Source organism: Schistocerca serialis, chromosome 8 (genome assembly GCF_023864345.2).
Source record: "Schistocerca serialis cubense isolate TAMUIC-IGC-003099 chromosome 8, iqSchSeri2.2, whole genome shotgun sequence".
Classification (NCBI taxonomy): Eukaryota; Metazoa; Arthropoda; class Insecta; order Orthoptera; family Acrididae; genus Schistocerca; species Schistocerca serialis.
The window spans coordinates 531199034-531216336 of NC_064645.1; the positions used below are offsets into that span (position 1 = coordinate 531199034).

Below are 17303 nucleotides of genomic sequence, written 5' to 3' on the forward strand. Positions count from 1 at the left end.
GAGTGCGAGTCAGCTATCATGAACAGCTAAGTGAACGCATTATTGTAGCTAAGAGAGACACAAAGCCCATGCCTAGCACAGTAGTACAAGTTTATATGCCAACTAGCTCTGCAGATGATGAAGAGATTGAAGAGATGTATAATGGGATAAAAGAAATTATTCAGATAGTGAAGGGACATGAAAATTTAATAGTCATGGTGGACTGGAATTTGATAGCAGGAACAGGAAAAGAAGGAAAAGTAGTAGGTGAATATGGAATGGGGGTAAGGAATGAAAGAGGAAGTCGCCTGTTAGAATTTTACACACAGCACAACTTAATTATGGCTGACAATTGGTTTAAGAATCTTGAAAGAAGGTTTTATATGTGGAAGAGGCCTGGAGACACTGGAAGGTTTCAGACAGATTATATAATGGTAAGATAGATATTTAGGAACCAGATTTTAAATTGTAAGACATTTCCAGGCACAGATGTGGACTCTGGCCACAATCTATTGGTTATGAACTGTAGATTAAAACTGAAGAAACTGCAAAGAGGTAGGAATTTAAGGAGATGGGACCTGGATAAACTGAAAGACCAGAGGTTGTAGAGTGTTCCAGAGAGAGCATTGGGGAACAACTAACAGGAAGAGGGGAAATAAATACAATAGAAGAATAATGGGAAGCTTTGAGAGATGAAATAGTGAAGGCAGAAGAGGACCGAGTAGGTAAAAAGATGAGGCTTAGTAGAAATCTTGGGTAACAGAAGAGATATTGAATTTAATTGATGAACTGAGAAAATATAAAAATGCACTAAATGAAGCAGGCAAAAAGGAATACAAATGTCTCAAAAAAGAAATCGACAAGAAGTGCAAAATGGCTAAGCAGGGATGACTAGAAGCATATATCACTAGGGGTAAGGTAGATACTGCCTACAGGAAAATTAAAGAGACCTTTGGACAACAGAGAACCACTTATATGAATATCAAATGCTCAGATGGAAAACAGGTTCTACGCAAAGGAGAGAAAGCAGAAAGGTGGAAGGAGTATATGGAGCATCTATACAAGGGTGATGTGCTTGAGAGCAATATTATGGAAATGGAAGGAGACATTTATGAAGGTGAAATGTGAGATATGATACTGTATGAAGAATCCAAAAGAGCACTGAAAGACCTAAGTCAAAACAAGGCCCGGGAAGTAGACAACATTCCATTACAACTACTGATAGCCTTGGGAGAGCCAGCCCTGACAAAACTCTACCATCTGGTGACCAAGATGTATGAGGCAGGCGAAATACCCTCACACTTTATGAAGAATATAATAATTCCAATCCATAAAAAAAGCAGGTTTTGACAGGTGTGAAAATTACTGAACTATCAGCTTAATAAGTCACAGCTGCAAAATACTGACACAAATTCTTTACAGACGAATGGAAAAACTGGTAGAAGCTGACCTGGGGGAAGATCAGTTCAGATTCTGTAGGAATGTTGGAACACGTGAGGCAATACTGACCCTATGACTTATCTTAGAAGATAGATTAAGGAAATGTAAACCTACGTTTCTAGCATTTGTAGACTTAGAGAAAGCTTTTGACAATGTTGACTGGAATACTCTCTTTCAAATTCTAAAGGTGGCAGGGGTAAAATACAGGGAGCGAAAGGCAATATACAATTTGCACAGAAACCAGATGGCAGTTATAAGAGTCGAGGGACATGAAAGGGAAGCAGTGGTTGGGAAGGAAGTGAGACAGGGTTGTAGCCTCTCCCAAATGTTATTCAACCTGTATATTGAGCAAGCAGTAAAGGAAACAAAAGAAAAGTTGGGAGTAGGTATTAAAATCCATGGAGAAGAAATAAAAACTTTGAAGTTTGCCATTGACATCATAATTCCATCAGAGACAGCAAAGGACCTGGAAGAGCAGTTGAACAGAATGGACAGTGTCTTGAAAGGAGGATAGAAGATGAACAGCAACAAAAGCAAAATGAAGATAGCGGAATGTAGTCGAACTAAATCAGGTGATGCTGAGGGAATTAGGTTAGGAAATGAGACATTTAAAGTAGCAGATGAGACGTTATTTGGGGAGCAAAATAACTGATGACGGTCGAAGTAGAGAGGATATCAAATGTAGACTGGCAATGGCAAGAAAAGTGTTTCTGAAGAAGAGAAATTTGTTAACATCGAGTATAGATTTAAGTTTCAGAAAGTCTTTTCTAAAAGTATTTGCATAGAGTGTAGCCATGTATGGATGTGAAACATGGGCGATAAATAATTTAAACAAGAAGAGAATAGAAGCTTTCAAAATAGGGTGCTACAGAAGAATGCTGAAGATTAGATGGGTAGACCACGTAACTAATGAGGAGGTACTGAACAGAATTGGGGAAAAGAGGAATTTGTGGCACAATTTGAACAGAAGAAGAGATCAGTTGGTAGGACATGTTCTGAGGCATCAAGCAATCAACAATTTAGTATTGCAGAGCAGTGTGGAGGGTAAAAATCATAGAGGGAGACTAAGAACGAATACACTAAACAGATTCAGAAGGATGGAGGGTGCAATAGTTACTTGGAGGTGAAGTAGCGTGCACAGGATAGAGTAGTATGGAAAGCTGCATCAAACCAGTCTCTGGACTGAAGACCACAACAACAACAGTAAATTCAATTTAGCATTAACGTTTAGCAATGGAAAAAACAGGGTCTTGTCAATTGATGTATGGAAATGATAAAAAAATCTGACTGATGAAATGCAAAATTTTTATAAAACATTTTAATAGAAGAGGAAATTTGGATACACACACGAGCTGGAAATTAATCAGCACTCTTTGGGTGTTACAATATGATGTGATATCCAAAAAAAGAAGTTCCAACCAGGAAGCAATTCCAAGGAAATGGTAACTTGTTGATTCCATTTCAATCGGCCTGTCACTGACACAACTGCAGCAATAACATATGGAAGAACAGATAATGCTGAATGTTATACAACAATATCTTTGCTACAAGTAATCAATGAAATAAGGAAAAATAGCCAAAAACTTACCCTCAGTTATCATAATGACAATGCCATCTGCCACAGCCACACAGTGCATCAAATAATTGATTATTTTATGAGAAAAATCAAATTAATGTTTCATTGTGTTAATTACCTAATAGTTTCTTTTCTTCCCTTATGTCAAACAAGAAATCCATAGATAGTCACTTTAATCACATTAAGAAGCTGTTGAACTTCTTTGAAAATGTATTTCTGAGGCATCATCAGAGCAGAAAAAATGTTCCCATAATTGGTTTGAACCCTTGCAAAACAGTATAGTTTTTAAAGATGAATATTTTCAAAAACAATAAAACAATTCGTATCAAAAATGATTTCTTTCATTGCTTTTGTACATAGTTAAAAGGCAATGCTTTTATTAGGTGACACTTGCACCAGAAAGCCTACAGTGCAGCCACAGTTGTGTGACACTGTTTATGATGGTACAATACTGCTGTATGATGCTACTAGTGCTCCGGCTATAGGTTAACGCAGGTGCTGCAGTGATGTTATTGAATTCTCAAACGTATGAGAGTTGGTGATGCTGGTGTTGAGAACTTGTTCAGGATGGACACATTTCAGGAATTTGGATTTTCTATCACCAACTCAGTTCACCTTTTGTCCAATAAGGTACTGTATTCTCCACTGGAAACACTGTGTGAGGAGTTTTCAGGTCTTTTTTTTGGAAAGTACAGGGTGTGAATTTTTCTGCTCATATTTCTTTGAAACCCAAGGGTCTGCTTAGTTTTTATTGTGTGCATCCTATTCCTGTCACCCTGAAAGATAAGGTGAATGCAGAACTGGACAGACTTCAATCTCTAGGGGCACTGCAATCTGTTATGGCGAGGTTCTCTCCAGACCAGCACATAGTTTTGGCGATTGATACCTCACAGTGCAGCCTCGGCACAGTCCTAGTGCACCAACATGCCGGTAGCTCTGAATGACCTGTTGCTTTTGCCTTTAAATCTATCACTCTAGCCCAGCAGTGTAACTTTCAGGTGGAAAAAGAGGCTCTTGCCATAGCCTATGCTCTCCAGAAATTACATGTTTTTTGTTTGGCTCCAAGTTTCACCTTATTCCTGACCATAAACCCTTAGTTTCCTTGTCCCTCACACTTCCTTGCCTGAAAAGGCGGCACACCATCTACAATGCTGGTGCCGTTCTTCTCTTGTCACAATTATGAAATCCACTTTTAACCTTTGCCTAGACATGCCAATGTGAGCACCTTGTCCCACCTTCCTGTGGGTCTTGACCCCAACTTTGATTACGAAGAACTGCTTTGCTTCTATCTTTATACTGAAATGCAGACTGCGGTCGAGGGTTTTCCAATTACAAGCTTTCATGCAGCAGCTGTCGTTACTCTGACCTGGTTCTGCACCAGGTGGTTCGGTTTGTTCAAAGGACTGGCCACACTAACTGCCAGGTCTGTTTTTGATGGTGTTTTGTTGTTGTCCATGGAAGACCTCTCTCCCAGAGTAACCACCCCACCATGTTATGGCATGAGGGTCTATGCATTCTCCACCACAGCTATCAGGCAGTTTCACACACTAAACTGTCAGCTAGGAGACGTGTTTTGGACCTGGACTGGTGGCGAAATTGTGCATTTTGTCACAGCTTGTGAGCACTGTGCCTGACAACAGGCACCTTCCAAGACATCTCTGCCCCCTGTCCCACTCCACACCAGCTATGCGAATGCATTCATATAGACTTTACGGGTCCCTTCTTGAATTCCTGTTGGCTCTTGGTTGTGGATGCATTTGCCCAGTTTCCTTACATTCTCCAGTGTGTCTCAACATTGGTTGAGATCACAACTCTCACGCTTTTAAAGATTTCTCTATTGAGGTGTTGCCTTGCATCTCATTTCTGATACGAGGCCCCACTTCATTTCTCATACCTTTCTTCGCATCATTGCATTCATCATGTTACAGCTCTGACATTCCACCCTCAGGCGAATGGTGAGGTGGAATAAGTAGTGAGTAAGTTCAAGTCCCAAATGAAAAAGTTTGTTATGAGTTCTTCACCAGACGACACCCTTCTCCATTTTGTGAGCACCTATCACTTCACATCTATGAGAGAGCAGAGCCGGGTTGAGTTGTTTCACAGCTGACAGCCACGCATGCTCCTCCAGCTTCTGCAGCATGCACCACACCCACTGTGGGAAGGTTCACCCGGTCACTCTGAACTGCAATCGCTGGTGTGGGCATATTGGCTTGGTCACCAGCTCAAGAGGATACTGACCGCTTTTGTCTGCCACCAGACGCCATCTTTGTGACATCCCTCCAGCCAATGGGCTGGTGGAAAGCCACTTTGATCAGTTGCACTCCCGCTAGCCACCAGAAGCTACTGGTTCAAGGGTGCAGCCCCCTTCACTGCAGCCTGCACCACTGCCCTCCACTTCAAGTCCGTCTTTGCCTGCTATGTAGATGCCCCCTCCCATTGGCTGCCTCCTGAACATGCAGCACCCTGGGGTTCTGGTTTTGTGGTACCAGACACTGGTCCGTGTTCAGCATCACATCTGTTGCCGCAGCCTGCTGTTCTACACCGGCCCCCTTGTCATCATCATCTGAGCCACTATTGCCGGTGGGTCCACTAGGACCTGCGTGCTGATGACAATGCAATGCAGATATAGTGATGGCACCCTCCTCTGTGGTGCTGTTGTCAGGTGCCACATGGGACCACTGCCCTCGAGTGCACCCATGTCTCTGAATGTTCTGGCACTATGTTCAGTGCCCACTTGGTACATTGTCCCACCCTACCGTAGACACCAGCTACCACCACTCCATATCCGATGGATATGTCTCTTGTTGGGCTGTTGCCATCTCCTCTGTCACCTGGGAATCCTTTTCGCATGAGGGAGAGGTGTGCTGTATCTTGCTGCTAGTGTATGTGAGTGTGAGTGCACCGAGCATAGTGTCACACACTAAATCAACCACCAACTGCATCTGCTTGGGCCTAACGCTAGAGGCTGCCTGTATGAAGTGTGTGCACGGCACAGTCTCCACCACACCATCTACTGGCGACTCGTGCCTACATACACGTGGAACAGCACTAACCCACTCTCACTATGTTCTTTTAGATCATAGCGCTCCCTAATGAGTTCTGTGTATTGTTTATGTTGCAACTTCTGTATGATTCTTTTGTCTTGTTACATATGGAGTCACATGAGGTTATTGTTCAGAAGTTTGTTAATAAAGCCATATTTGAGTTACTTGGATCATTTAGTGTATTACTTGGTTACCTTCTAAGCCTACACAAAAGGCGATTAAAGTGTTGCTTGTATTCAATCATCCAGACAAGGCAGTGGATGAGCATTCATTACAATTCTTTTTACATGCAGCTAGTTAGAACAATACAACAATAATTACTTGTGTAGTCTCCACCAGGTATGTGGAGGGGAATGACAACAGCTTCTTCCTACAGGTCAGGAAACTGCTGTTCTTCATATGTTGTTGTTGTTCTTCTTGTTGTCATAGTCTTCATCATGAACGATGGTTTCATGTGCCTTTCCACACTATTCTATCCTCTGCAAGCCCCTTCATCTCTGAATAACTACTGCAACCAACATCCACTTGAACCTGCTTACTACATTCATCCCTTGTTCTGACTCTACAGTTTTTACTGCCAAAACGTCCCTCCAGTAACAACCTGATAATTCTTTGAACCCTTACAATATGTCCTACCAACTGATCCCTTCTTTTAGTCATGTTGTGCCATAAATTTGTTTTCTCCCCAGTTTGATTCAGTTCCTGCACACCAGTTATGCAATCTACCCATTTAAAATTCATCATTCTTCTACAGCACTACATTTCAAAGTTTCTATTTTCCTCCTGTCTGGAATGCTTACAATCCACATTTCATTTTCGTACAATGCTACTCTCCAGATAAATACCTTCAGAAATGACTTCCTAACACTTAACTAATTCCACTTTTTCAGAAATGCTTTCAGAAATAGCCAGTCTGCATTTTATATTCTCTCCAATTAAGCCACCATCAGCTGCACTGTTGATCAAACAGTGAAGCCCATCTACTATTTTCCATGTTCCATTTCCTGATCTAATTCCCTCAGCGCACCCTAATTTAATTCAATTACATTCCATTACACTTGTATTTTTTTTTTTTTAACTTTGTCTTACAAGCTCTTTTCAAGACATTATCCATTACGTTCAACTGCTCTTTCAAGTCCTACAATGTCATCAGCAAATTTCGAAAGTTTCATTTCTTCTTCCTGAACTTTAATTACTTCTCCATTTTTTTTTCTTTGGTTTCCTTCAGCGTTTGCTCGATGTACAAATTGAATAACATTGGGATATAACCCCATCTAATTTCTTTCTCAACTATTCCTTCCCTTCCATATCCTTTGATTCTCCTAACTGCAGTCTGGTTTCAGTACAAGCTGTGTATAACATTTTGCTCCCTGCATTTTATCTCTGCTCCTTTCAACTCTTCAAAACATGTATTCCAATCAATACTTTCAAAAGCTTTCTCTACATCTACAAATACTATAAACATTTGTTTGCTTTTCTTTAACACATCTTCCAAGGTAAGTTGTTGGTCAGTATTCCTTCAAGTCTCCAGAACCGAAACTGGTCTTCCCAGTGTCGGCTACTACAAGTTTTTTCATCCTTCTGTAATTAATTTGGGTAAGCATTTTGCAACAATGACTTATTAAACTGATAATTCAGTAATATGCTATACCTGTTAGCACCTGCTTTCTTAGAAATTGGAATTATTGAACTTCTTTAAGTCTGAGGGTATTTCGCCTGTTTCGTATATCTTGTACAACAGGTGGCTGGCTCTCCCAAAAATCTCAATAATTATGAAGGAATCTCATCTACTCCAGGGGTCCATTCTGACTTAGCCCTTTCAGTGCTCTGTCAAATTCTTGTTGCAGATCATATCTCTCATCTCGTCTTCATCTACATTCTCTTCCCTTCCTATAACATGGTTTAAAACTCATTGATGTTGTAGAGCCCCACTAAATATTCCTCCCACCTTTCAGATTCCCTTCTTTGCTTCATATATGAAATTACAAATAACAGCAAAGGTTTCCTTAGTATTTGTGGAGAGGTGCAACATGCCTTTATGAATTTTGTAATGACTTTGTGCCACATTAAGTTTCGCACACCAAACCAAATCCAGCCCCAGCACTGACAGAGGGCATTTATATATATCATTGGCAAAACTCTGACTTTACAACAGCTCCACTCAGTGAGCCTTCAAATATAATGGAAAGCTACATCCTGACTGAGGGTAGCCGTATCGCAAGTAAAAATCCGTGCTATGCTCTGGAAAATGTCTAATTGCCGATCCAGACAACACAGTTCCTTGTTACAGTATTAATAGGACGTGTTGCATTCTGGATTTAAATCCTGTTGACAGTATCTTCGATAACCATTGGCTTGGTGGAACAATTTAAAGACTTTAAGAATTCTTCTCACTGTCTCACTAGCTCTTGTATATAGGAAAGTAGTACCTGTCTGGCTCTCCTCTCCAGCTGGTCTCCTTTTAGAGTGAATGTTACTGCTCTCAGATGCCATACATATCCAGTAGCGGGTGTTTTCCCACAAAAGATTGGAAATCGTTTTCTTCACATGAGGAACTACGAGTATAAAAAGTGACTCCAGCAGAGGCCCACACATCAAAGCAAGTCCGGTGGCGCAGCACTTGCTCAACGGACTGCCTGCCAAGAATGCTTTCAGGGTGAAGCTGTCATTCCCGTTGGCACATAGTGCATCATGAGGGGGAGACTACTACTGCTTCTTCATACAGTTTGCAATTATCCTCACAGACCAGACAGACAGACAGACCAGACAGTAGATTACGCTATTCAAGGCACAATATTTTACTATCGCAAATAATATTAGTCAAGATGGCTTGTCCAAACCTTTGGTAATACAGGATCAGTCCCCAGCAAAGGAATATCAAGTTTGTCAAATCTGAAATTAGCCACTAGAAGCTGAACTCCGTGGGGTCGCCACCCTTTAGCAACACCCAAAAGGTAACTATAGCTAATGGAATTTTATGGCTGTAGCAAATTTTATCCCCTTCACACATACACACACACACACACACACACACACACACACACACACACACACACACACACACACACACGTTGCACAGTCCTTATGGTCACAGTTAAAAATAGTTCACTTTTTGACCAAGATCTTCAGCTTATTGCCTGTGCCCGCAGCCCATCTATCTACATCAAGGACATTTACCTCTGTCCCATTCCTGTTCTGGTGGTTACCATGAATCTGTTGTTTATTACATCTTTAGTCAACACTGTTGTCTTTCCCCATTTAATAAGTTATGTGAATGTTAGGATAAATCAAATTACAGCTTGAAAAGAACAAAAATGTTTGTTGTTGTTGTTGTTTGTGTGTGTGTGTGTGTGTGTGTGTGTGTGTGTGTGTGTGTGTGTGTGAGTGAGAGAGAGAGAGAGAGAGAGAGAGAGAGAGAGTGGGGGGGGAGGAGGAAGGGGGGTTGGAGGGAGTGGGAGCATTGCCAAAGACAAAGTAAGAATGATCTGTGTAAAGTTATGGCTTTCTGACCTTAAGGATTTTGTGTATGCAATATCATATTGCCAAATTTTCATCATATTCTTTCATGGGACAGCGATGAACAACTGAGCATTACATAAGAAAGTGCAACAATTTGTAAACACTGACTATGAAGACCAAACTGCTATAAAATGACAATGCTACAGCTCATACAGTCAACAACACCATGACTCTTTCAAGCAATGTTTCCTTGGACAAGTGATTAAGAAGGGACTGTGGTCTTCTCAGTCTTCTGATTTAAACCCACCTGACTATTTTCTTGTGGGGATAAATTAAGGATGCTACTTGCAAAACTCACCCATACACTATTATTGAACTGCACAAAGAAATTCAAGATGTGTTGTTGCATTTCCTCAGAAATGTTCATAGGTTACAAACTGTATTTAAGAATATGCAAACATCATATCCTATTATGAGAATTACACAATGGTGGGCACTTTCTGCTACTTTTATAAAGTAGCTATCTCCCTCTACATGTGCAATGCCTTTTTAACACTCTGTAAAAATTATTACAATTTGCAACAATGACAAAAATAGAGTTCCACGGTGAATCTTTCACTTTATAGAAAAGAGGGTGCTGTTATCAGACTTCTTTGAGATTAAAATTTCTGCCAGAATGAAGTAAGCTAGCCGACGACAATGTTCTTACCAATTTAGATATTCAGGTGCAATTCATGATCTGCTCTCACAGCTTCAATTCTGCTCGTACCTTTCCCCTACTCTCCAAACTAAACAAGCTCTCTCACATTTTTTCTTTATCTAGCAGTTCTGATAGATAGGATATCACAGAGAAATGGGTAAGCCTCAACCTAGGGTTTGTTTCCAGAATGAATTTCTACTGTGATTGGAGGTTGCGTGTAATCACTGGCTAGTTCAAACAGGAAGAGCATTTTCTTAGAAAGCCAAGGTTCTGGTTTTAGGTCAGCACAGCATGGAAGTTTCAAAGACAGAGTTACTGAAAACATAATCTGCAGGCTTTTTGCATGTTATTTAATAGCCTCACTGCAAACTGATATGGAAAACGCATCATCGATCTCTCTTACTGCTACAATATGTGGCACTCAGGTGTCACCAGCTCTCACGAAGCAGTTCCATAGACCACCACGTCTGCTGTTGCCTCCCGAGTCTCAGAAGCACCCAGCAACCACTATTCGACAACTACCGACTGGCTCTTTCAATATCCCAACCGAGAAAAGTGTGCTCACCTCAGGGAGCACATTGGCTAGCATCTTCTCTACCTTCCATCTTCAAGGAATGGTTCAAAGCAAATAACACTCAACCACCTGCAACTGCAAGCCCATCCACACCACACAGTCCCAACAGCACTGTTACATTGCATGCCAGGTGTCCTATTCCACATCAGCACGGCTCATTTCGTTCTATGGGCTGGTAGCAGGAGGAAGGAATTTTCCAGCACTGCAGGATATTGGCAAGTAACTACTACAGTGTTCTGCAAGCCACTTAGCATGATGTGTGTGGCTGCAAATTGTGTGAGTTAGTCACCTGGGTTGAGGGAAGGCCAGCCAAAGCCTACTGCAAGGCACTTTGGTGTATAAGTGTCGCAACACCTTACAGCAATGCTAGTGTACCCTTTATAATAAACTGTGTTATCCTCTGACTGTGTTTGTGTTGCTCTTTGGTCTTTGCACCCATTGTCACTAGGCTCATGTTTGGACTTGGACTGTGACAGGTTTCCTTACCATGAAATGCCCTCCTTGGCCTACAATGAATTTACTGCTTCATATTTATGATGCCACATTTATTTCACAACCACACAGACAACCAAACAGTCTTTCACTTTGCCTCAGTGACACCCACCACATATGAGAGATGGCTCAGGCTCATGGGACGGGGTAGGAATGGGGAGGAAAGGAGTATGGTTTCTGGAAGTAGGTGGGGAGGTACTGAGTAGCAAGAGAATGTCATAAAATACTGTAGGGAAAGGGAAGGTATGGGATAGCATAGGGGGTAGGGGTTTGGGCAGGAGAGGAACGGTGTGGAAAATGATGGCAAAGGAAACTATGAGGAAAGGGTAAAGCATTAACAGAAGTACAGAGGTTTACGTTAGAGATGCTGATAAACAGGGGGCATGTAGGAATGACAGTACTGACCTGCAAAGTTCGCAAAAGCTGATATTGGAGGGGAAAGCATGTCCACTGCAGCAGCTGTTCAAGTCATTGGTATTGTGTGCAGTGTGTTCAGCAGCTGGATAGCAGAATTTGTATTTAGATGCTGTAAGTATCCAATTATGTTGATGGACAGTTAATTAGTTGTAATCCCTGAACATACTGTGCTACACATTAATTTCACTACAGCTGATTTGTAATACCATTGCTTTTTGAAAGAAAAATAATCCGCACTGGCTGTGGAACACTTTTTATTAAGAGCCATGACTGGTTTCGCAGCACCTAGAAGACACATCCTAAGGTGATAAAAATTATTTTTAACAAGTCATGACCAAAAGGTACCTGTCTTAGAGCCACTCCCCCTCATTCGCAACATGTTGTAAACAATTAACACGCTAAAAGCGGTAGTCCTTATTGAAAATGAAGGAGACAGCAGAACCACGACACAAGCTGGAAGTTGACTGAGCCGCAGCAGGCAAGACAGTACTGACCGCTATGCGATGGAGAAGATGTTTACATTAAACTTCTTCCCCATTGCATAGTGGTCACTGCTGCCTTGCCTGTTGCAGCTCAATAACCTTCCTGCTTATGGCAGCATGGTTCTGCTATCCCCTTTGTCTTAAGTAAGGACTTCTGCTTTTAGGGCACTATTTGTTTACAGCATGATGTAAATGATGGGGAGTGGCTCTAAGGCAGTTACTTTGGTGATGAACTGTTAAAAATAATTTTTATTACCTGAGGACGCATCTTCTAAGGGCACGAAACAGGTCATGACTTTTGATAAAAAGTATTCTACAGCTAGTGGAAATTATTTCTTTCAAAATGTGGAAGTTCGGCAGTGGTGGCCCTCAATTTAAAATAAAATAGCGTTGCTGCCACAAGTGGTCCTACCATTTACAGGATAGAAAATACCTGTGACTGTATGACAACAGGAAGATGTAGGTGGTTGTACAGAACAGATCTTGCTCCTGGTTTGTTCACAGGATAATGAGATGTAGGATTGGGAGCATAGTTGAGATAGGTATGGCCTAGCACACTGTGTAGATGGGTGGGCAACAGAATACTGCTTTGGGTGATGATGTCTGATATCAAGCAGGAAACCCTTCAACTCCGGGCATGGCGGGAGGTAGATTTGTTGATAACACAGGATGAAATGACATCGGAAATATGTTTCTGGATTAGTTGAGCAGGTTTTTGACCATCTGACAAGATCATTGGCACATATGTATAATTTTTGCAACCCACTGCTAAAGTGGTGCCTTTGGGTACCTTCCTGACTGTTGTGTGTTATATGGACAGATGTTTTCACGAGGTACCTGAGATGTGGCTATCAGTTAGGAAGATAACTTGATGACTTGAGTAGGATCAACTGAAGTGGATTGGGAATAGGTGATGAGTCTCTGGAAAAAAAAATAAAAATAAAAACAGACAGTGTCATTCCTGAATTAAACTGGACAAGGTTTGTTCAGAGTAGAGTGGATGTGACAGATTCCTCTTGCTGTGGGTTGGTTTGGAGTTATCATAAGATGGTACCATGCTGGTAACCATGGAAGTCCTACAGACTTGTAGGTATATCAGGGCATCAACGCGGAAATAACTACAGCTCATAATGAGGTTGGCCAACAGCATTAGGAAGAAGGTGGTGGTTTTAGTACAACGAGGGCTCTGGAAAATAAAGTTTTCTACTACAGCGTGGTTGTGGGCACAGAGGATGTTGGTATATGAGGATCTAGCAGGAGCCTGATGGCAATGGAAAAGAGCTGCGGAAAGTCAGTGCAGGAAGACTGTCTTGAGTGTGAGAAAGGACACCAGACAACTGCTCGGAGATCAATGAGGAAAAAGAGTTTCTTTCGGTGACAGTACTGTAACGGTCACAATGGCGCAACCACTAAGGAAACCAGTGAAATTATGTTTGTCAAGCTATGGCTGCTGCAGGTAAAATGTGAGTGTACAGGATGTTTCTGGTGAGAGGAAGAACATGGATTATTGTGACAGCTTTTGGGACAGACCTTATGTATGAAGGAGCTGTGAGATGTCAAGTTGGACTTGTGCAATGGACTATAATGGTAAAGCTTGTAAGTATTAGCAAGGTGGCGGATACCTTCAGACAAAAAGTCATTGATGCATGAGCAAAGTGGTGAAGCCCTTGTCTGCTGAAAGAACAATATGATCATGCCTGATTTTATGATTATGGATAGCTGTTCATTCCATTGTTGTGATGTTGAGCTTACTGGGAAGGAATATGGCAAAGGAAAGTTTCAAAGTTGAAGGTGAGGAATTCTTAAGAAGGCTATCAGTGAGGGGCTGGGCATTAGGGATGAAAGATAATGCTTAGAGGGAGGTGGGACCTGTCTGAAGCAAGATTATGGTGTGCTTTTGGTTGGTCCTGGTCAGTACGATGAATGGCAAAGAAATGCATCCAGTACAGCGAACAAATGAAGGAAGGCCCTTTAGAAGTCCAGCACGGTTATACATGGGTTTGAGATTAAGATGAGGTCTTCTTCGAAGATAGGTTGACACAGTGTTGGAAATGTGGAGAGGACATTCAAGAATATTAGTTCTTACTGAGGTGGAGGTGGCTGAATGCAGGAAGTTTCTGAAAATTTTCATCCAGTCACAGGCATTTCCCATACCACAAAAGATAGGGCCACAGGTGAAAGTATCGAAGTTATCTATCAGCCTTGTTGACATTATTGAAATCTGTTCTATTTTGGGATAACAACCAAGAGACCACCGATACGAGTGACCATCACCAAACTGTTGTCTATCATGAAAATGCCAGCCAATTCCTATACATGCTATACTGTAAACATCAGATACCAATGATTTAACAGCTGCTTCAGTATCCCATATCACTTGCCCCAAGCCCCCTCCAACCTCAACCCTCCAGTTCCATGATCTTTGAACTACACGGGTATAAATGATCCCTACCATATATTCTTGCAAATCCTCCTTTCCCTTCCCATTCCTGTCAGTCTGGGCACCCACTCATAAACAGTTAGTATTGACACAGGTGTGGATAGGAATGTGCATCTGTTGTCTGGTTGTCATGAGAATGAGTGCTTAAACTAGAAAAAGAGTAGCTGATCAATGTCTAGAGAAGTCTCTTTACTGTTACATGTTACTATGTGCCAACCAACAGTCATTAATAGATATTTTTGTATATTCACTGATGCATGTGTGGCCCACTGGACAATAGCCAGATTACACATTACACATTCATCCCCACTTGGTCTTTGGATGTTTTTCTCTCATTTATTGTTTTTTTTTTCACCTCTGCCAATGATTTGTTGATGTGACAAATGCCAAGTTTCACAATGATTTGGAGTCCACAATAAACATCAGGGCCCCTGGTAACTGGCTGCATATATCAGTTCAGGTCAGTGGAAAGTTAGGGGACACCACCTTCAGTAGGCCCATGCCTAATTCAAACCAGCAGTGTTCAGAAAAGCCTTTGGGTTGAAGCCAGCTAAATCATAAATGATCTTAGAATAATATAACTGGAATTGTTTAAGTGTTAGGGTCACTTTTAGGAACCCTGGCGTACAAACATTATAATTCACAATTCACAATGAAGATGATGTGTGAACTCTGTCTCAATTTTACTTTTACTGAAAACATAAAATATACTTACAACTGGTTTGGCTTGCAGCTCAGATCGGATAAGTATAAACAGATCTCGCCCCTTAGCAACCAGAACTCTACTCTCACGGTCTTTCACTACAATCTGCCAGCTACTTGGAGACATGTTTGGTCCTAGATGAAAAATGTTAAAGAAATTGATTACAATTAACAAAAAATAAGGAACTGCTTGTGAGATATTGTGTTTATATGTAAACTAGCACTACTTTTAAAAAATAATATGTACCAGATAAAATACACTGATGTACCAAAACATTATGACCACCTGCTTAATAGATAGTTTGTCCACCTTTGGAACAAAATACATCACTGATTCTGCATATCAGGAATCCGACAGTTTGTTGGTAGGTTTGTGGAGGTACATGGCATCAGATGTTTACTTATAGGTCACGTAATTCATGTAAATAACGGGGCACCAATTTGCTTATGCAAAGGTGGCACCCAATAGCGACCCAGATGGGTTCCATAGGATTTATGGCTGGCAAATTTGGTTGCTGAGATGTCAATGTGAGTTCACTATAATGCTTCTCAAACCACTGTAGCATGGTTCTGGCTCCAAGGAATGGAGAATTATACTACTCAAAGATGACATCATTGTCAGGGAAGACATCAAGCATGAGGGGATGCAGGTGGTTCACAGCTGACAGTGTTCCTTCAATTACTACCACAGGCCCCATGCAAGCATGGGAGAATGTCTCCCACAACATAATACTGCTCACACATGCCTGTAGCTGTGGTGCACTGCACATTTCGAGCCACCATGCACCTCAGAGACCTAGTGCAGCACAAACATGATTCATCCAAAGAGCTGGCACATTTCCACTGATCGATGGTCGAATCCCAATGGTCCCACACCCACTGCAATCGTAATTGACTATGCTGTTGGGTCAACCTGTGAACACACAGGGGTTGCCTAATGTGGAGCTCCCCATTCAAAAACGTGCGATGAAAAGTGTACTCCAAAACACTTGTGTTTGTACCAGCATTGCTCTCTTTCGGCAGAGATGCCAAAGATCACCATCTATCCTACTTTACAGAGCAGACAAGTCTCCAAACCCCACATTCTGTGAAGACTCATGGACATCCAACCTTTTAGCACCTAGTGGTAGTTTCACTATCCTCCAACCTCTTCCCTTAGATAATCACAACAATAGCATGTGAATATTCAACCAGCTTCCCTGTTTTGAAGATAGTCGTTCACAAGCTCCATGTAATAATGATTTTCGTTTTGTCAAAGTCATTTAACTCAATGGATTTCCCCATTTTAAGCCTATATCTTCACTAAAGTGATCCCCGGTCCGTGTCTGTTTCACTTACGAACTGTTGTTGCCATGTCATGTGTCTGCAATGCCACCAGGGGGCATCTAACGTCACTGTTGGCAGTGGTCATAATGTTTTGGGTTATTAATATAGTATAAGTCTATCAGCACCAGAAATTTTATCAACGGTATTATGAACACTAAAAGAAAAAAATGTGTATGAAATAACTGTGATGGAAATTACAAAGTGCCACAGGTCTGTAAACAGGAACTTCTAACTTTACTTCAAATGTATTGGAACACTGCTGAGGCACTTTTCCCATGGCAACAAGGCAGTGAATGATCATCTCATAAAATTGAAATCCAGTTCTGTACATACTGCCTCACATCCTCTTCTAAGGTAAATAATTTTCCTCTCAGAGCATTCTTAAGCTCATCAAAAATGGCATAACCAAAGGAAGGCAGGTCCAGAGCCTACGTAGGGTGACTGCGGTCCTCCCATTTGACTGTCTGCAAGACTTCCTCAACTGTGTTTGCTGAAAGGACCTTGCATTGTCATGGAGCAACATGAACCTATGGTGGAGCTGCCCCAATCATTTTGATTTGATTGGCTTGCAAAGGGCAGTCAAGGTTCGTGAGTATCGCTGAGTCTTCGTCATTGACCCATGCTGCAGAAGCCAATAAGAAGGTGGCCTTTTGGTCAAGGAATAAGATGAGA

At 41.5% G+C, this 17303-nt stretch overlaps 1 protein-coding gene across 2 annotated transcripts in view; it reads right to left on the reverse strand.

Annotated features, from left to right (window-relative positions):
• LOC126416299 (vacuolar protein sorting-associated protein 16 homolog) overlaps window positions 1–17303 on the reverse strand; it is a 209857-nt gene that overhangs the window by 124153 nt on the left and 68401 nt on the right. For both annotated transcript variants that reach the window (XM_050083958.1, XM_050083957.1), the window contains exon 4: window positions 15319–15440. In XM_050083958.1, the coding sequence (XP_049939915.1) occupies window positions 15319–15440 (122 nt within the window). The remainder of the gene's footprint in view (window positions 1–15318; window positions 15441–17303) is intronic.